The sequence below is a fragment of the Sceloporus occidentalis genome, unplaced genomic scaffold, assembly GCF_023333645.1.
Source record: "Sceloporus occidentalis isolate IW3139 unplaced genomic scaffold, rSceOcc1.0.p SCAF_58, whole genome shotgun sequence".
NCBI lineage: Eukaryota > Metazoa > Chordata > Lepidosauria > Squamata > Phrynosomatidae > Sceloporus > Sceloporus occidentalis.
Window position 1 is genome coordinate 1,676,855 of NW_028317038.1, and position 21,305 is coordinate 1,698,159.

The 21,305-nt window shown below is 35.8% G+C and overlaps 1 protein-coding gene across 1 annotated transcript in view; it reads right to left on the bottom strand.

Annotated features, from left to right (window-relative positions):
- Window positions 1–7,464: 7,464 nt before the first annotated feature.
- LOC149287610 (rab GTPase-activating protein 1-like) overlaps window positions 7,465–21,305 on the bottom strand; it is a 68,635-nt gene continuing 54,794 nt past the window's right edge. Inside the window, exons 19-25 of the mRNA XM_089492648.1 lie at window positions 15,585–15,677; window positions 15,018–15,128; window positions 13,332–13,436; window positions 13,031–13,114; window positions 9,067–9,138; window positions 8,067–8,267; window positions 7,465–7,587 (exon numbers count right to left, since the gene is read on the bottom strand). Coding sequence (XP_089348774.1) covers window positions 7,465–7,587; window positions 8,067–8,267; window positions 9,067–9,138; window positions 13,031–13,114; window positions 13,332–13,436; window positions 15,018–15,128; window positions 15,585–15,677 — 789 coding nt within the window. The remainder of the gene's footprint in view (window positions 7,588–8,066; window positions 8,268–9,066; window positions 9,139–13,030; window positions 13,115–13,331; window positions 13,437–15,017; window positions 15,129–15,584; window positions 15,678–21,305) is intronic.

The window sequence follows — 21,305 nt, forward strand, 5'->3', positions numbered from 1 at the left end:
CGTCAATGTGTTTCTACAATGTTTCTGGTGCCTCAGAGTTTAGTATTGTAATCAAATAAGACTGGAATATTTGTATTAAGTGTAGATTTAGCTTTTTCTTTGTACTTCAAGAGCGACAAGCTATGGACTTGATCAATGGGGATAATATTGCTGTTACACAATACAAACTTGATATCTTTGATTACGAATTATACAAATAGTATTCTGATATTCTGATATAAGCTATGGACTTAGTGTAACATGGCAATGTTTTGTTCGAAATTAGACGTGTGATAACCTATTTTAAATATTGTGTTTGGCCGTTGAATACCTCTATGTCTGAAGTTTCTACAGATTCCACGAAACTGTTCCTTCGGCATTTCTTTTTAACCAAGTTGAGAAATGACAACTGTTGAGTGATATATATCCATTTACATCAACAGGTTTGAAATGGGTTTTTGTATTGATGGTGTCATTTTGGATATACATTTCTAGATCTAAAAATGTATTAGGTTGGTACTGTATTCTAATTTAAATGTAATACATGATCATTTGAATTGATGTAGGTGAGAAAACAGTCGAGATCAATGTTTGAACCACTCCATATTATAAGTATGTCATCTTTGTACTGGAAATAACATTATTGAACTATTGATGTTGACGCCAAATGTATTTGTTTTCCCACCAGGCCATAAGCTGGGGGGTAAATGTAATACCCATTGCTGTGCCTTTTGTTTGTATGAAGAAAAAAAAAATCGCTATTGAACCAAAAATAGTTATTGTGCTAGACAAAATATATACTGTCAATTATAAATTGTAACTATGTGGATTTCCGTTCACAATTACAGCTACAAAGCAGTATACCAACTGTAAAAATAATGTAACATTATAATATTTGCCAGATGTATATGGTATTTCAAAACTTAAGACACTTACAGTATATATTTTGGTCAACCCAACTACTTTACTAACAATTATCTTAGGAAGATCATAAACATTTTATAATAGACTAATACTATGTTTGACTACACTAAACATGGAATTAAAAGAAAGCTCTAAAAAAGGGACACTATTTTTTGTTTTTACACAATACGATGTGTCTGCTAATGAGCCAAACAGGATGGGAATTTATATGAACTTACTTACAGGTGCAAGAATCAACATTACAAATGTGTAGATGTTTTCAATTAAATACACATTTGCTTATTTTAATAATCTTTTATACTATGTGGAAAGTCTTAATTGAGTAACAGGGAGTTAGTAATGAATCTCTTGTAGCAAATTGGTTAATAAAGTCTCCTGTGTTTCTCCTATATTCCCTGCTTATCACCAGTATTCTGATAACTTGAGGCAAATCCCCGGTCACAATGTTATAATGCCAGTGAAATGTAACATGCCAGAAAAATACAGGCTCACACAACACATCATCTGTCAAAATCTGTTACGATAACATATATAGATGTCAACTAACTCACAAACTAACCAAATTTGCTATTAGTAGATTAGACCAGGGTCTAGACTTAACATTAAATAATAAACAGAAAACAAATGTAATGGGGTCCCATTTAAAAGCTCAAATCATAAAACATTACATTTTTATACTATGCGATGTTTCGTTCTGAGGATAACTGAGCCAGGACAATAAATTCTACAGTTCTACAAATCTATATATAAAAGGGGCGACAATGCAAAAAACTTGTGTGCTCATGTAAAGATTGTGAGTCAGCATAATGATGAAAAACATCCATTTTTTCTACCTACCTGCATTCTAGTCATGTGACCAGTTTCTTCTTCCTCTGGAAATCGCAACGATTCCATTTCATGACCTCTGGTAATCTTAATATAAAATATTTATCATTTATGGATATTCTGCTGATTTAATTCATGCCTTCTGATGTGATAACCTCCTGAGTACAGTGATACCCTACATGCATGGGTTTCTTGGGTTGTGTGCGGGGGTAATAAGGGGGGGGCTTTCCTCCCAATATCCATGGCTAGCCTCACATGCGAGGCTTCCATGGCTGCTGCAAAGCCGGCGATTGCAGGTATTTAAAAGTAAGAATGAAGATGTCCAGCAGTGTCAAACAAAGCATTGGCAGAAAACAGTGGTACACCATTCTTCTGTCCAGAGAGAGGTGGTCTTCATGGAAGACTTGCAGACAAAAAGCAATACTTCTGATGTGGCAAGGCAAAGAAACTTAACTATTCACGGAAACACAGGAAATAGGGTGCAGAAACATGTTTGGATGTAAAAGAAGGCAGTTTCTTTGCCGTTGAGCTGGAGAGCAGTACATGAATGAGTGTTTGCAGGAAACAAACTCCTTGTGAGTTTAGGGCTGATTTTCTGCAAATGGAGTTGGGGATTTGGTCAGAATAAATGCACTCCTTAATGCTGGGAAGTAGAGGCAAATTATTATCCATCATGCAATTGGCCACAAATGTATTCTGCAGTTGTTCAAAGAAGAACAAGGAGTCATGGAAGTGATGGCATGGCCCCCACAGAGACCTGATCTCAACATCACCGAGTCTTGGATTACATAAAGTGAGAGAAGCAAATGAGGCAGCCTAAATCTACAGAACTGTGGTTTCTATTCCAAGATGTCTAGAACTTACCTGCAGAGTTTCTTAAAAAAAACTGTGCAAGTGTACCTAGAAGAATTGATGTTGTTTTGAAGGCAAAGGGTGGTCATGCCAAACATTGTTTCAGTTTAGATTTCCTACTGTTAACTCAATTTGCATTTTGTTAATAAAAAAAATAAACAATTACCGTGTATTTTTGAAAGCAATATTTTCATTCATAAACATGTTGGGGGGTGATAAAATCTACATGTAAGCAGATCCCTGTATTGCCAGACAGCAATTTATGGATGGTTATAATGTGTTCATTATCAAACCAGTCTGTCATGGTAAGGATCATGGTGGTTGTAATCCAAGACAGATGAATGGGTACTTGTCAGCTACCTTTGATATAGAATAATGTTTTCAACAGAACAAAAAGACATGACTTTAGTAGCTTGTATGGATGATGTCTTGTATTATTCACTTTATATTTTAACAGACATTCTTTTAACTAAGAACATAAAATGTATTTTAGTTATCCCATAATTAAAAATAGTATCACAACATTATCATGTAATTTTTGCTTTTAAAAAAAACATTTACTTCTCAAACATTTACTATTCCAGGGGCAGTTAATTTTACCATAGCAAAGGTACTAAAGGTGTGAATCTTAGTTATAATAGAGCCCCCTAGATACTACCATACAGTAATTTAACATGCCAGTCATTTGTAACTACCACAACAAATATACATAAATCACTCGACTATCCATTTAACGTTGTATTATACAGTAATTCAATGTGTCAATCTTTGTTGTAAAATATCAATTTAGTCTGACAGTCTTAAATACAGTATGTCTAGTGGTGTTCATTATAGCATGGTCAATTATACACACACACACACACATACATTATATATATATATATATATATATATATATAATGTACACACACAGCAGTCCTTCCAATGCTATTACAACCTTAAAGCGATCAGGTATGTCACATTTGTTTATTTTAATAACACTGTTAAAATGGTTTGTAACTAATATAGCCTATTAGATGGATTTAATGCCTCATGATTGAATTGAAGGTGTTACCATAATAACAATACACGTGTGCAAACTGCACATGCAGAACTTCAATGGGATTTCTGGGGTGGAGGATAATCATCATGTAACCCTGACCCTTAATGAATTAATGCTTTAGTTTTTTGTTAGAACTTATGATACAATCCATGCTAGCAATGTAAAATCTGCATGATTAATTTAGAACTGATTTTGTTTTTAATTTTAAAATAACCTGGTATCTTCTTTCTTTCAGATATCTTTTTTATAATTAGCTAATTTCCCCACCATACAATGCAAACCTCTTATTATAACTGAATCAAGAGATACTTAAAATACCACTCAAGGCACCTGGAAATGTGTTATAAAACATTGGGTATAATGTGAATGCTTAACTTAGAACTAAATTTTTCAGCAAAGCTTTTCAGAGAGGTCGTGTTATTTTGTACTGGTATAATGTGCAATAACATCCAAACCTATACACATTGTGCCCTTGCCTTATGGTCAAAATTCCTTTTAATTATTTGAGTGCTGGGACATATTTTTACCACCTACGGCACCAGTTTAATTTTGTTAGATATCACAATAGCTCAGCTGGTAATGTTTTTTGTTCCTTTTTACAGATATATCACTATACCACACCACTAACATTCAAATTAGAACCATTCTCTCTTTCCAAGACACAGCAGTAGCTTCCACATTTAAAGTTAAATACAAGGCAACAGTCTTTAATAGGTCTTAAGGATACAAGGTCTTAACCATCATAAACACAGGTCTTAAATCTCAAACACGGCAAGACTTACATTGAGGAGGTTAGAGAATGATGCCCGTCTTCTATGCACACAGTACCACTATAGTACAGAGATAATTTTTATTTCATCATTTATAGCAATCGTTATATGGACCTTTCCAACACCACTGTGTACAGAGTACATAGCTGACAAACTGGGCCTAGAATGCCAACTATGTTAAGATGCACATAGCTGGCATTCAATGGGTTAAACAGCCTTAGTGTATTCACCTGAAAAACACATATAGTACAGACCGGTAACAAGGAAAGTTATAGCTGAATTGATTCAAATTCAAATCAATTTTCGATTTTTTTTATAGCCTATATAAAAAAAATAACATATGTTATGGTCATGACCTATGGTCTGATTCCAAGTTTTATTATAGAAGAGACATGTTTAATCAGGTATATTAATAGCTTAAAAGAAATACAGTACACTGAACAGTACAGCATATAGTATGGTATGCATAAGAGTTTCCTGTCTGTTAGGATGAACTGGTTCACCAATACTGTAAGGAATGAAAATGCATTTTTGTTACCTATATAGATGTACCAAGATTACCTTGTATTATAGCTTTGTTCTTCTATGGAGCCACATGAGATAAAAGGAATCTCTGTAGTAATATATCCTTCAGACTCAAATTTAAGTAGCGATAATTTCATGTCATTACCAACTGGCAGAAAGTGTGCTTTTTCTAGACCTGTGTTACTGGAAACCTTTACTTTATAGGTGGGACATTTTCATATACCTTTATAATTAGGTTGTTTATGTACTTATTTAAATTTTTACTGTGTAAAAATCAAGAAGTGGCCATCATTACATAGATCTAGAAAGAAAGACAGATCTATAGATCAGTTTTCTTTTCACCAACAAAAGTTTCATTGTTACACATGATAAATGATACAAAACATTCCTGCTCATGTTAAATTCAATTTTGCGTAAATCAATGCTGTTATTGATGCACCCTTGTTTAAGCTATGCTTCATTCCTATATAAGAATAAGCAGTATGACTAGTATGCCAGAATAGTCAAGTCCCATATATTTTATGTTAGTCGCCGTGCAGAGCATGTTGTATTTAAAATCTCTGAATGTTTTAAAATTGGAATGTGTGTACAACACTATCTAGTAATAAACACGCAAGCTCCTCACACTGTAAAAAGCGTATTCAAACTTTGAAGAAAAGGAATGAAGAATCCAATTTTACATTAGTTACATTAACTATATTTTTGTTCATCAGGTATACACACTGCACCTACACCAGCACTATTTGAACACTCCTGAAATTAGGACAATAGGTTTTTGGTATTAAACAATGAAGACAGCAGTAGCAGTTGGGGGAAAGTCTTTAGCAATTCATGTTATCTTGTGGATATATTGTAGATCATACAGTAGCTAGCATTAGTACATAAACTCAGAAAGAAAATGTAAATATACAAAATAAACCAAACTTTTTTTTTATATATATATACAAACCAGTGCTTATTAGTGTAACCAGCTTACACCCTGAAGAACCTTATCAACAGACACAAGCAAAACACATACAAATAAATAAACATACAAGGTGCAAAACTGCCATTCTAAGTCTGACTTCTGCAATAGTTTTACCTGCAAAGGAATGACACATGACCTGTATTTAGCACCTAAGGTGCAGATATTCTACTGCTGTATGTATACTACCCCTAGGTTACAGAAACATGTAGCATCCTCCGTGGAAAGGCTGAGATCACCTTCTCAGAAGTGCTGGAGACAGAAGATAAGCCACATGCACAATATTTCTTCTTGTTGGTAAATTGATGACTTGGCTTCATAAGTATACTATAAAAAAAAAAAACCTACAATGTGTTGCAAACTGTTCTCTTGGAAAAATTATCAAACTCGCTTATAAAAAACAAAAAACAAATAGTAATAACAGCGGCGTGAAGGTTGGCATATCCAAACTGACATTATTAGGCAGATAGGTGCTACTTAACCTTAAACAAAATGAACAGAACAACAATAAAATAACCTAGCACATACCTCTGTATACTGCACCAAAGTGCATTTAATTTGTTAGCTACATTCGGCAAGTAGAACAGTTGGGGTTGCCTTAGGGATTCTAATAAATGGCAGCTATCTATTATAGTTCAGTAGTTTATGTTAGTACAGAATAATAGGATATCAGCCATCCCTCTCTAGACTGTAGAAAGTGATAGGTGTGCAGTCATTTACCAATGAGGTTGGTTATCAGGTAAATATACATGTATACAAATTTAAATCCCAAAATTTAATATATTTATCTTTAACATTAAAGTGAAGGTCACTGTTAGGTGATGTTAAGTCATATCAGCTTTAATCCTCTGTGATTTCTTTATGCTTCGTTATCAATGGAATGGGCTGTGTTGTAGGCATGTTACACTTCAGCTATACCTTGTACACAAAATGGGAGCTGCAACACACTTAACAAGAAAGTGTTGTAAGCAATGCTCCCTGTAAAGACCAATAATATGCAACTTCAATGTTTAAGAAGCATGAACAACAATATATTGTAATCTAATGTGAATTGATATGCAGACACTATGCACCATCAGGTTTCAGTTCATGGACATATTACTGACCTCCAACACCATGCAAGATGGACACCATGCAACGCACCCCTATCTGCTCCTGGGTGCCAAACAAGACATCACAATTTCAAGATATTGCAAGGGTTCCTTGAAACTTGAATAGGTGAGCACAATCACTTGATTTCAGATTTCTACAATATCTGCAAAGTTATTAAATTAGGAATGTGCCCTTAGCTTCATTATAAAAGTTGAAATGGGACCCTTTAACTTAATGCACAAATAATGGCAGGGTAAAAATAGTCTTTTAGTATCGGGGTTCACTATACTTCTCTCCCTTTCAGATAGGGATAATGGCTAAAGAGGTGAAAGAGCTGCCTAAGTCTCACAAGTAACTTACAGGCGCTGACCTACTACCATCCTGTCATGCTGCTTTCTAGGTCCTCTCACACATTTGCAAACCAAAATATCTGGCCAAGAAAGGCAACGGTGTTTTCAGAAAGACATGATTATTTTACAATATATGTAGGGTTAAGATGTCTCTTTTCCTTGTACACCAGTGGCAGTTTTAATGGTGTTGATGGTCCTGTTGAACCATGTCTTCTTTGCTGCTTGGACCTCATTAAGGGCAAGACCCAAATGGTGCTCCAAATCCTGCAGAGGAGATTGATGTCAAATAGATTAAAGGGGCTATTGAATTTAACTTTTTTGTAAATAATTTCAGGATTGGAAACATAATTACCCAGTAATGTTGAATGCACACAATTTTCCCAGAAATAACTGTTTAAAACATGACTTCATAATTTTTTTAGGGACTCAATGTCACATGACACAAAAGAACATACTAAGGTTGTTGTCATAGAAACAGAAAATACTGATAGCTCCACTAAGGTTTATTTGCTCTGCATTCTAGAAAGTGTATTCACATGAAATCTTTAGCAGAGCATCTTCGCTCTCTCAGAACCAAACTGACAGTTATGGCTAAAGATATGTTGCTGCAAAGTTTGTCTCATCATGAAAGAAATAATTAAAACATTTCTTCTGTGGTGAAGACACTACTATTTGAACTTTGCACTAGAATTATTATAAAAAAACATTTTAATGCATACGTATTATATTAAAAATCAGCTTACCTGTATTTTACACTCGGCTTCTACTAGCTGCAATTTGGTCTGAGCCAACTCCAGCTCCATTTCTCTTAGCTGGTTCTTCAGGGACTCCTTCTCTTCATCTGTGTCCTCTTCAGTGGTGTTATCCTTAACTGCATTAACCAACTTCACTCTTCCCTCCATGTTAAAAAACTCTCTGCAGCGCTCGCACCCATCAACCTTTTGCTGTGTTAAAAAGCGGATAACAATAATAAATGATGTAACATATTATAACATATTAGTAATAGATCTAGATTGCTCTTTAATCTGGTATATTTTTTACTTACAAAGAATTGTATGAAAAAGTATTGATTCAACAATATAATGTCCAGAACATATCTGCAACTGTATTAGTTTACTGCAGACAGCTATAGTTTCCAAAAATAAAAATGACATTCACTTTTTATTTTTTAATACCATGTCACACATTTAATGTTTTTTTTAATCCTGTAGTTTGCATAGATTATTTAACCATCTCACTTTTGGATTGCTTACAAAATACTGTTCATATGGAAAAAGCAGTTTTGGACTAGATCTGACACAATAAGCGTTCCCCTGTTATATATATTAACTTTAGCTATTTTTATATTTGTTTTTCGCTATAAAGAGTTGTGCATAAAATACTCAACTTTTTTATGTTAACAGAAATAAAACTAAAACCACATAAGCCACGTTTCAAGATTATTAGCCCCCTTGGCATTCTTTTGTTATCCATGGAAGCAGAGTAATTCTGTCTATTTCAAAATAAAAATGTTAGACAATAAAGCATTTTTGCTCATATTCACCAAGGGTGCCAATATTACTAGAGTGCACTATAGATGAAAACTGTCATCTTCAGTGTCAATTCTAAAGACACAAAACATCTGAGCAGAGGTGTAATAAAAGATGAGCTGCACAGTTATTAGCCAAGAACCTTAACCTCCTCTTTACCAATGCAACCTCTGCTGTCACAATTTGAAGGTCATGTCATCTCTTATGAACTTACCCGAATTTTCTCAATTTCTGCTTTATTTGAAGTCTGTTGCTTTTCAAGCCGATCACTTAGCTGGGAGCAAATCTATGAAGTAACAGAAATATAGAATACTATACAAAGCCTGTTCCATTGGGTTCACAGCAATACACAAACATGACATTAGCCACAATGTTCACTTTTAAATTCAGAGCAAGATCGTTTTGAGACATGTCCATATTTACATAAATGCATCTTACTAGCGGTGTACAGCCTTTGTTACATAAGATTTGGATACATGAGGTCTTTTGATGTCAGACGTTCCTATCATGTTCTAACAAGATCCAACAATATTGAAGGATCTTTAGGTTTATTTAGGTGAAGTCTTCAGCCTTTGCAATTCCAACCATACACTTTGCTCAATAAACAAAAGTGAAATACAAGCGTATGCAAACAAAAGTGTTTTGTGCAGTTATACATAGAGTACACCCTTGTGTAGAGTATACCTTGAGTACAGTTCTGGAGACGACATCTGCAGAAGGATATTGGCATTTCGGAGAGAGCTCAGAAGAGGGCTATCAAAATGGTAAATAGCCTTTCATGATAATTTTTACCCCACAAATTAAGGTAGCTCTATGTGTATAGCTTGAAGAAAGAAGAGAGGGGAGAGCTTATGCATGCATTCCCCATCTAGCACCATACTTCAGGACTGAACCCTTTCCGGCCAATAGCACTACAATAGCTACAATAGCACTTAAGAAAGATTCTGGAGGGTGGGTCATACTGTTTAAAGGTGCTGTTTCACACTGACAATTTTTCTAAACTTTGCTAGATTCTTTTATTAGTATGTACTACTATGGTACACATCTAAATAAACATATTCTTTTTTTTTTTTTTGCTCGATTATAAGACAAGGTTCTTTTCAGAGCAAATGCTCTGAAAAATACCCCTAGTCTTATATTCAAGGTCATCCTATCATTAGACCTTAAATAGAGGTCTTAATATAAGACTAAGATCCAGATCCCCTGCAGCGCTGTTTTACTGTATTTTCTTGTTGAAAAAGCTTTGGCTGGGCCTCTTAATCTTGTCTGCCTGCACTGCTTTGGCTACCAATCACTGACATCACAGATTGGGTGTCAGTTTTAAGGGATCTCACTCCCTCACATGTATCACTCCCTCACATGTATCACTCCTATTACCCCCCCAAATAACAATTAACACACTTTACTCGCATTACAACCTCTCACTCATCATGACTCACTGCCCATCATTGTGTAGGGTCTGTAGAGGTTTCCTGTTTCAGGTGCATGAGCATGAAATGGCATCTGGGAGTATTTGTAGGCTGTCAAGACTTCTGTAACACATAGGGGGGCTATGGAAGAATGTCAGGACTCTATTTCTAGGCAACTGTAGTATTTCAATAAACTTTCCAGGTGACGGGGAGCATTAAGTAGGAAAACCAAATTGCAAGTTTAATTAAATTGCTCTCTGCATAATGCAGCTCTTATCTGTGGTTATGTAGGTGGAAAAGCACCTTTAGGACACCACTCTTATACCAAACCCTCGTCGCTTAGTAACATTATTATTGTTTAAATACAATTACAATACAATACAATTATAGTACAGGAGGTAATTTTGGCAATTGTTGCAATCTTAGCAATAACTAAAGTTATTACAAATAATTACTACCACTTAGAAAGTAGACATAAAATAAACCAGTCTGTCTCACCACTGTAACACTGTCCATGGAAGCATAATGTACTATACAATCTGAACATAACTATATAAAAGTTTTCTCATAACAATATACAGAACAATCCACAGGGATGCGACTTATGCCTATAAGTATAGTATTTGACCACAAGCTAGTCACTGCTTATTTAAACTGGAGCCTTAGGGATTCATCTTTGGGAGCGACAAGGGTTAAATTCTATACTCCCGAGGCTTTGGTTTCATCATCCTCCCATGGATTATAATGCACATTATGAACCAGTCAATAACTTGACCTTTAACCTGCTTAAAAATATTTGTCTTTTCCTTGTTAAGATTTTCTGGTTGAGTATGTTGACGACACATTTTCATTGATTGAGCAGAAAAAAATTACACAACTTTGATTGACTACAATGCAACACAATAAATAGTTGATTTGAACTTCTTCCTATTTCAAAAGATACATTTTTTTTTTTTTTAAAGCGATAAACCAATCACTGCATACTATGGATTGCTTTAGTCAACAGCTTATGTTAATAAATATTGATTTCTTATAATGCCTTCCTGTCAAATGTCTACTAAAATGTTGCACAATCGAAAAGCTGTTACAAAGGAGGGCTCTAAAGGTTTTCTATATGCAAATATGGAATTTAAATTATCAGAAATCGGGGTTTGTTCACTAAAATAGGAGTCTGCCTTGGAGTTTATGATACATTATGACATATTTCTACAAAAACAGAGGAGCATGTACTGTAGAGTGCATTGTTCAACAAATCCTGATTTTAAAAGAATGTCACTGATATAAATATAACAAACTCCACTTTAAGTTCTTATTTATATACTACTTGGCATTGTAAAACATACTTGTCATCTTTAGAAAACCACACTTCTGTCTTGCGAGGACTTACCGCATTTGCTCGATTTTAAGACGACCATGATTATAAGACGACTGCCCCAAAATATGAATATTAATTTAGGAAAAATAGAAAATTCTGAATATAAGACTACCCTATAGGTAAAAAGTTTTACTAGTAAATTTTAACTAATGTAAATATTTTTTCATATTTAATAAAAACTATGATTGAGAAAAATTCTTTTTTTTGTTTTTATTTCCTTTTATTTGCCAATTTCAGGCCCTCTGTTATACCTTATACCCCCTATATGCCACTCTGCCCCCCAGAAATGCCTTATACCCCCCATATGCCACCCAGCCCCCCCCCCCCCTGACTTACCAATGCATCTCTAGGCTTGTCCCCCGTGCTTCAGACTCCCTGGTGTTTAGTGGGGGCAGCCGGTGGACGTCTGCGCGATGCGTGTAGACAACCCCTGCTGCCAGTTAGTTCTGCAGGGGCTTCTGTGACTGAGCACCGGAAGGTCATGTCATGCCGGTGCTCAGTCATAGAAGCCCCGGCAGGGCATCGTTCAGACTTTTACCGGCTGCCAGGGAGGGAGATCCAGGTCCCCTGCAGCTCTGTGGAGGATCCCCCTCTCTGGCAGCCGGTGAACGTCTGCGCAATGTGCGCAGAGAACCTTTGCTGCTGCCGGCACTTCTATGATGAAGCACTGGAAGGTCATGTCCCGCCAACGCTCTGTCATAGAAGGCCCAGAGGAAGTGCCGGCAGCAGCGGAGGTTAGCAGAGAGGAGGATCCAGGTCCCCTGCAGCGCTGCGGGGGATCTGGATCTTAGTCTTATATTAAGACCTCTATTTAAGGTCTAATTATAGGATGACCTTGAATATAAGACTAGGGGTATTTTTCAGAGCATTTGCTCTGAAAAGAACCTTGTCTTATAATCGAGCAAATACAGTAATTATAAAATTAGCATACAGCTTTGTATTTAAAATAGGTAGTATTTTTTATAAAGAAGACGTATGAGCTGCAGAAATGTATAGTTTATAATGCAAATTAAAATATGTAAGTATCTTATAAGCAGTTTCACATTAAGAGTGCAAACATATACAGCATTTAGCCGGATGTAATGATTGACCTTTGGCCAATTATTCTGCCTGTGGGATGCACATCCCCCTATATTACTTAATGCAAAGCTATTACAAAGAAAAGGGTAGTCGTGTACAAATATTGAAACATGTTTTAACTCACACTAGACAGAAATACAAGAATTAGTGACAGCACAGGTTTAAGCACTTCCATAAAATAAGATCTAAGTAAATGTGTGTGTGTGTGTTACATCCATGCACTTACACACACAGAGGTACATATAAAGTTGTTAAATACATCCAATGTAATATTGTTAGTGAGGACAGACACAAGCTTTCTGTAGTTTTTGTACCTGTTTGTAGTCTCCAATGATAGAGCTGTTTTTCTTTATTTCTGACTCTGCTTTATCAAGCTCCCTGCGACACATTTCCTTCAGCTGCAGAAAAATGCAAATAAGCTGGGTGTCAGAAATGACACTTATACGCTGGGGTATAAGTGCATTAATACAAAGTGCAAATTAATTAATTCTATGATTAAGATAAATACTGTATTGTGTGACGTTAGTGCACTTGAATAGCATAGTATACATTATACACTGCTTGGATTCAACACATCTCTTCAATCATACACTCTACTGTGTTACTACAACCAACCTGAGCAGATTCTTCTTCCAATCGTCTCTTCTCCTCTTCTGCATCAATCAGTTTTTGTTTAGTCATCAGTAACTCCTTGTTCAAGGCATCTGCCTTTTCTTCAGCCTGCAAAACAGATCAGCATTCATCAATAATTAAACAAATTACAATCCAAAATAAATGAGGCATTCTTGAAATCAGTACAAGTTATATACTTTGGACTCTTACTGTAGTTGCAAGTAAAATTGAAAATGTGTCTTTTTTTTTTCTTCGTTTATATTTTTCTTGTTGAGACTTAATATTTTGTTAATGCTAAATTAATACACATACACTGTCTCCTGTGAGTGACTGAAACATTGATTTTTGTGAATAAACCACATTGGATTTTTTCCATCAAACCCTGAGTGTGCTTACGTTTTGGCCCATTTGTATACTAGCTGATAACAGCTACAAACAAGGTACAAATTGGCTTCTTTGGTCTGTGGACTGCAGAGGACAATGTAAAAAAATATAAAAAAAAACCAATAAATAATGTGTGGGTACACAAAATGAAAAACAGGAAAAGTGTAGTTGAACTACCACCTAGCATAAATGTCAAACACACTCCAGTCATAAGGCCAAGTGCAAAACCCACTTTGTCGTCAAGGGGTTACATGTCAAGAAATACGGTTCTATTCAGCACAGACCAATAGCCCTGATTGCTTTATTATTCTTTCTTGCACAACAGTTGATATTTGTTTTAGTTGCTATAGAAACTTAGTATTGTCACTTGTGAATAACTGTTTGGTATCATATCAGTGACAGTAGATCTTTATTTATTTGTAAGCCAAGATGATTTTCAAAGCTCCCTGTGATGTCATATTGATTTTTTAGGACAATGCGTCTGATGTTCAAAGCACTTCTTAACATAGGACTCGACAAACCCTGAGTGCCAGATCGTTATGGCAACTACAAACAACTTCCTGGCACCTCACGGCACCCGGTTCAGAGTGCTAGAGAAGTGCGTGTGTGTGTAAATGTATAGTGCCAGTCAGTATGTCTACTGTATTGTAGTGCCAGATTCAGTCCATATGTGTGCATGGTGTTAGGAGTGTGTGTTTTATATATGTATAGTGTTAGCCAGTGTGTGTGTGTATGTTGTTGGGTAGTGTGTATGTGTATAAGATTGTAGTGTTAGCATGTATGGTGTTGTGTATGTTACAGAATGGCAATAGCACGAGTATGTATGTCAACGTATAGCGTGTGTATTTGTGCATGGTGTTAGCATGTGTGTCCATGAATGTAGAAGATGTTAGTATGTATGTGTCTGTTACTGTATGCCGTTGTGTAAGAACAAGTCTAACAAACAAGCTTGAGTCTTTATGGTGTTAAATACCCCTTATTATGAAGGTGTTAAAGTGGTACAGCACTACTGAAGAAAGGTGTGTTTTATGTTTCCAGGGGGTAATATATGAAAATAAAAACATGATTGGGGAAAAAACAGTTGGCTAAATATTTTGGCTCCAGATCCAAACCAAATTTGTCTACATCTGTCTTAATTGTTATGCGTGCATAATGAGCAGGTCAAATAACATTTGCACCATTATGATATGTGCAAAATATGATAACAGTGAAAAAATCACTAATAATGTCTACATATATAAAAATACACACACACACACACACACAGAGGCCAGAGAAAAACAAAACAAAAAGATATTGCCTTACATTATCCAAATCCTTGCGCAAGGCAATCTTACTGGTAACGAGCTCATGAGCCAAGTCATCATTTTCTTGCTCAAGTCTCATGTTTGCTTCCTGAAGACGTCTGTTCTCTCGCTGTAAAACATAGACACAAAATGTGTGATAACTCCAAAAGGATATATGGTACACAGAGAATGGTCTTTACCCAGCAGATTCCAATTAGCAAAAAAAAAAACTAAAAAAACCAAACCAGTAGAATACATAATCCAATGAACTCTGTCTAACCAATTCTTACATTGTTGTTGATCACTAACCTGAGGTGGACAATCAGTTTTTCTGTCCTGTTATAGTTTTACTACATGTGGTAAATTTTAACTGCTGTAAGGATAACACCACAAAGACAAGATTTAGTTACATTAGAATAGTGTGAAGGAGGTTACACTAGTGACTGAATAAAATGAGCAACACGATGTAAACAGAAGAAGATACACATATAAGGTGCTAGTAGCAGAATTCCCATCAAGCACATGTGTACAAAGAGCGTATCTCTTAAGAATGGCTGCCGGTAACATGTGTTCTCCTGGATTTCACCTCAAATCTTTCCACAGGGTCTTCCTGCTGTGCCTGTTGCTCTCTCATCATGTGATATTCACGCTCAAATTTTTTTAGTTTCTTCTGGCTGATCTAAAACAAAGAAAGAAAAGGGAAGATGAGTTTGTCTCCACTGCTCATTTTATCAAATTGGACAAGACAAGAATGCCTCCTCTTTCCTCCTTTTGTACACATCGCCATCGATAATCATCATGATATTGTGGGAATAGAGGTGCATCAGAATGTTTCTTTGCAGATCACATCCTTCTTGCTATTAAAAATCTGTTAATGTCCCTCCAAAACTTGCACAAAGTGCTGAGTATAGGAAGATTCTCTATCCGGCCCCAAAATGATATACACATATATATCTATATCTATTTCAGAACTATTCCACTCAAAGGTCACATAGGAAAGAGATGTGGACAGATTTATTCATGTGGGGATAAGGCTCAGAATTGCTAAAAATATAATTTATCAGGCTACCCATAAGGGAGGATCAGGTTTCCCAAATGTGCTGTTATATTACTAAGGATCTAACTCAATTGTGCAGTATTAACTCGCAATTATCAAATAATCCATTTCCCATATCTGGTGGATGTGCAGCTATCTCATGACCTGATTGAGTTAAGTTGTTTCTCTTGCTTCTAGGATACTAGGCATCGATATTACACCAGCGTCAGTGACAATTGTCAGAAAACCGTGAAGGGTTGATCCCACTTCTATGGGAGAGGTGTTGGCAACGTTTAAACATATATAGGAATTGTAAAGTTATCAGATTCTGGATTCTGAAATTGAAGGGTGCTTTACTGGCTGAATTGAGAGATCACTTGACTATAGCCATTATAATACCAAAATATTATTCCTCTTGGTTCTACAACTGCCCTCAAAGATTTTAAGTACAGCAACAGGTAATGTTCTCCAGGATATGCCAATGTATATTTAGGATGGTGGGAACAATCATTTGTTTGTACATCACAGATGAGAGAATTTACTCAATACAGCCCCTTTAGGGGTATATATATTGATGATCATCTTAGTGTGTACTGGTTTGGAAGAAATATTCACCGGCTTTGTTAATGCTCTAAATTCCAATATCATTAGTCTGGAACTCAGTTATTGACCCCTTTGCGTTAGTCTTTTTGGACCTTAGGATCAGCAAAACTGATAGTGGCACTTTACAAACATCTTTATTTTGAAAAGAAACCACCACAAATAGTCTCCTACACATGGATCACTGGCATCCTAACTCACTGAAGAAGGGAATCCCTATCGGAACACAATCAATAGGCACTGGATTCTAATAGACAAAGTCTTGTTAAAGATACACAAAAAGTTTTTATGGATCAATCAGATGTTTGGGGACATATGACGAAGCCTGGCCCAAGTCAAAAGGATCATTGAAAAACATTACTCTAGGGCTGCAACAACTAATCGATAATAATCGATAATGAAGATCGCTGCCAACGAGTGGAATATCTGGGGTATAAGGCATATCAGGGGGCAGAGTGGCAGATCAGGGGGTATAAGGCATTTCAGGGGCACAGTGGCATATAGGGGGTTTATAAGGCATATCTTGGGGGCACGGTGGCATATCTGGGGTATGTGGCATATCAGACGCCACTATGGCATATAGGGGGGTATAAGGCATATCTGGGGTGGGCAGAGTGGCAAGCCTGGGCTCAGATGTGCATAACTGGGGGGCAGGTTAGGAAATAAAATCAAGAAATGCATTTTTCCTCAAAGTTTTTTTATTCTGCTGTTGGTTTTTAACACAGTTTGTTCATTAATTTTAAATGAACAAAAAAATTTACATTCTTTTTTTATCTGATTAATCTAAAAAATAATCGGCCAACTAATCGATTATGAAAACAATAGTTAGTTGCAGCCCGACATTATTCACTACAAACATCTGATCCTGAGTTCAGGACAACACTAAAGGAGAAACCTTGTTACATTACGGAGGGGACGTAACATCGAGGACAGGCTGGCCAACAAAGGGGATGTACCGGTGTGGCCAGTGTAAAACTTGCGCAATTGTAATCCCAGTGAAGACATTTATTTGCAATTAATCAAAAAAGGAGTTTATGATTATCTCCTTTATCAATTGTTCAACGGTAGGGGTAGTTTATTTTATCAACGGTCAATGTGGTAAGCAATATATAGGCAAGCCTATCAGACAATTAAAAAACAGAATTCTTGAAAATATTGGCACACACAAAAGAGAATTGACACATCAGTAGCAAGAAATATATGGGAGAAACATAACAATGATACTATCTATCCTTTCTAGGCATTGAAACTATTTTGACAGGTCCCAGGGGAGGTCGTTGGCACTCCAGAGAATCCTTCTGGATTTACACTTTAAAAACTTTAGCCCCTGTGGGTCTTCATTAAGAGTTTAATTATACTTCCTTTTTATCATGTTAAAATAGATATATATTTTATGTTTGTCCATTAAGAAATAAAGAAATGTATGTCTTCATTCTATATGTATCCTTCTGCTTTGGAAATTAATATATGTGTGGAGTTTTATTCCAATTATAACAACTCACGGAGAATCAATTCTTCAATTATTGGACATACATCAAATCAGGTTCTTGTTTTATCTGTTCATACATACTGACCTCTCCTATGAAGAAGACATCTGATCAATAAATAGTGTAAATAAATACATAATGGAGATGACATAGGATAAAAAAAAGTTAATAGTATTAGACGGTTGATCTAATTCTTTATCCCTAAATGCATATAAGCTTCTGCTGATATGTCCATTGATCCACGTAGATCAATGTAACAGTCCTTTAAGGCTCAACCAATTAAAGAGCAGCAATATACGCAAGCAGCTCAAGTCTGCCTCTGCTGATCAGGCAAAAACATCTGTGGCGGCAGATGCTGTTTGTCTCAGAAAATGTGCGTTGCCTTTTTTGTTTTGTGTTTTCCAGGATATATTTTTCAATATGGTTAGGAGTAGGAATTAGAATCCCTTAGATAGAGTAGGCTTATTACATACGGCCAACTATATTCAGACTCTGGGGGTTAGTAAGTAGGACTTGAGCTCTACTCAGCCTATCGCTATACTTAATTCACCTTTACACTATATTGCCCCAGATATTAAGTATTTCTCCCACCATGTAGTATTTTAAACTTTGAATTGATAAAGATTTAATATTTTAAATGTCCAGTTATATATTGTTCACGGATTTAGTCACCATTTGGAGGAATAGTGTTGGTGGCATTTGCATTATAGAGTTGTAAAGTTTGACTCATTCAATAAACTTTATACGCTCAATTCAATGAAGAAATGGCAATGTTGGCATTTAGCTCATTGATATAGATGTGGGTTAATGCTTGGGGACCGCTGTTTTACTTTAATGGAATTATGATACAATAATCCTTTAATTTGGCAATTCATTATGAGCATAACACTTGTTTATCTTGATGCTTGGACCAAATTATATATGTTAACCTGTGTAAGATACCATTGGTATGTGGATGTGGTACTGTCGTTATCTGGATGTTATCTTGTGTTAATTTACACTGATGTAACAAGAATCTAGCATTGGAAATATCTTCTTTTATCTTTCTTTTATTTGTCAATATTCGTCAAACAACTATTTTGTTTTACAAAGTTGAAATCACCAAGGTTTCCATAAACCATGGTATGATATGTGTAATAGCCTTTACATCAACAAGGGAATGGTATGTACTTCATAAGTTCAGTAGTAAGCACAGATATCATAGAAACATTTGTCCCATCTAGTCTGCCCATTTTTCCTTAGACCTTAATCAATCAATAGATTTATGCCTACCCCATGTATATTTTAATTCCCTCACTGTATAAGCCTCTACCACTTCTAATGGGATGCTTCTCCATTTAACTACTAGGAAGTAAAACATCCTTACATTACATCTAAACCTCCAATACTCAGTTAGACTATGATTCTAATATTTCTTCTATGAAATAATCTCTTTTTTCCTCAACACCACCACTTGGCATACGTGCTTAGTAGAGTTTTATACAGATATGTATAGCATGAAAATTTAAAGTGCAAGGATCTTCGCATTTAAAGGTTTGGTTTAAACCATGGGGAATCTGAATTAATAGATAAATGCTGTTTATCACATTGATATAGAGCCACAAGAAGAAGATAAAAATACTCTTGTTTGTCATTAAGATGTTTACACTCTTCCGGTGCATATTCCATATTTATACTCATTTAATACACTTTCCACTACACCACCACCGCATGTAATATTTTATTTCTAACTCTTGTCTCTTTTTTGTTTCTCCATCACCACCCCATAACCTTTATCAAAATGAAGCAATGCATGTATCATGTCTTCTGCAAAGCCAATAACAAAAAATGTGATGCCTCTGCAGCTCATGAACACTTTCCTACTTCATTTTGTAGGAAAAAAGTCATATCCAGAATCCCAATGTTGCCCTCAGAAAGTGTTTTTTTTCTATTAGTAGCTTACAATCAAACTCAAACAAACACACTAATCATGATTTGCTTTGGATATTTATATCCAACTGTAAATAGTCATTATTTATATTGTTATATTTATTTAATCAAATAATATAGCCTACACCCCATGTACACACAGAAGGCTAACACAGAATACTAGAGGCCCAACGATAACATTAGGGACTCGGCAATTTGGTTTAGCATTGATCAGCTATACGCATAAGGTTGAATGCCGGAGGGAAAGTGATAAAAAAATATATAATTTGCTCCAGCACGCAACATTTCTTTTAACTTTCTCCATTCCTAGTTACGTGCAAAGACATCAGAGTGAAGCATCCAGACGTTAGTGCTCATTTAAAGAATAGAGGGGTTTTGGGGGGGGTGAAATATACTTTGCTGAATTGTGAGCAGGTACAGGAGTTGTATTGGGACATGTGATGAACAAAACTAGACACACTGTATTTGAGAAAACAGGGCTCCCTTAGCTGTTGTATGTGCCATTAACAGACTGCACCAGAAATTAAATTGTGCTTCAGAAAGCTTGTACAAAGAAGTACAGGAGAACAGCAGCAGGGAGCGCGAGGAGAAATTGTGACTGCTCCCATCCATAACAGAATAAGACTGTCTCGGTTTAAAGGATACAATCCGAACATACATAGCGACTAACTTTCTAAAATATTGACAAAAGCAACCTCTATAAATTGCATTAGCTCATCATGACATTAAAACACCACTGATAAAATAAAGGGAGTTGTAATCTGCAGAATACTTACAAACGTGAATCAGCAAAGAGGAAGAGCTGCTGGAGGCAGCTTTCCAAAGTCATACTGAGTGAACAGACAGGATATCCTCGACTGGAAACAAAACCTACTGCATTATTAAGCACTTTCCAGAAGACCAAGGCTCACTAACAGACGTTTATAGAACAGGCCTCTCCAAAAACAAGAACTACACTCTGCGTGGAACTATGCTTTGTATGCAAAACTAGATTAATGAGAATTACTCAGTATGTGCAATGAAGAATGAGCTGTAAATAAGAGGGGTGCTGCTGAGAATTAACAAATGAAAAATACCATACAAACAGGGATTTACATAACATTCTAAATTAATATTCGGGTTCTAGTATGCATTATGCATTTATATTAACAGATTTCATTTACTTGGATTGTCTGGAAATCTATTCATAAACAGGACTATGCGTAAGACACGTGGTCACGCCTTTAGACTGGAAGAAAGGAGATTTAGTCTAAGG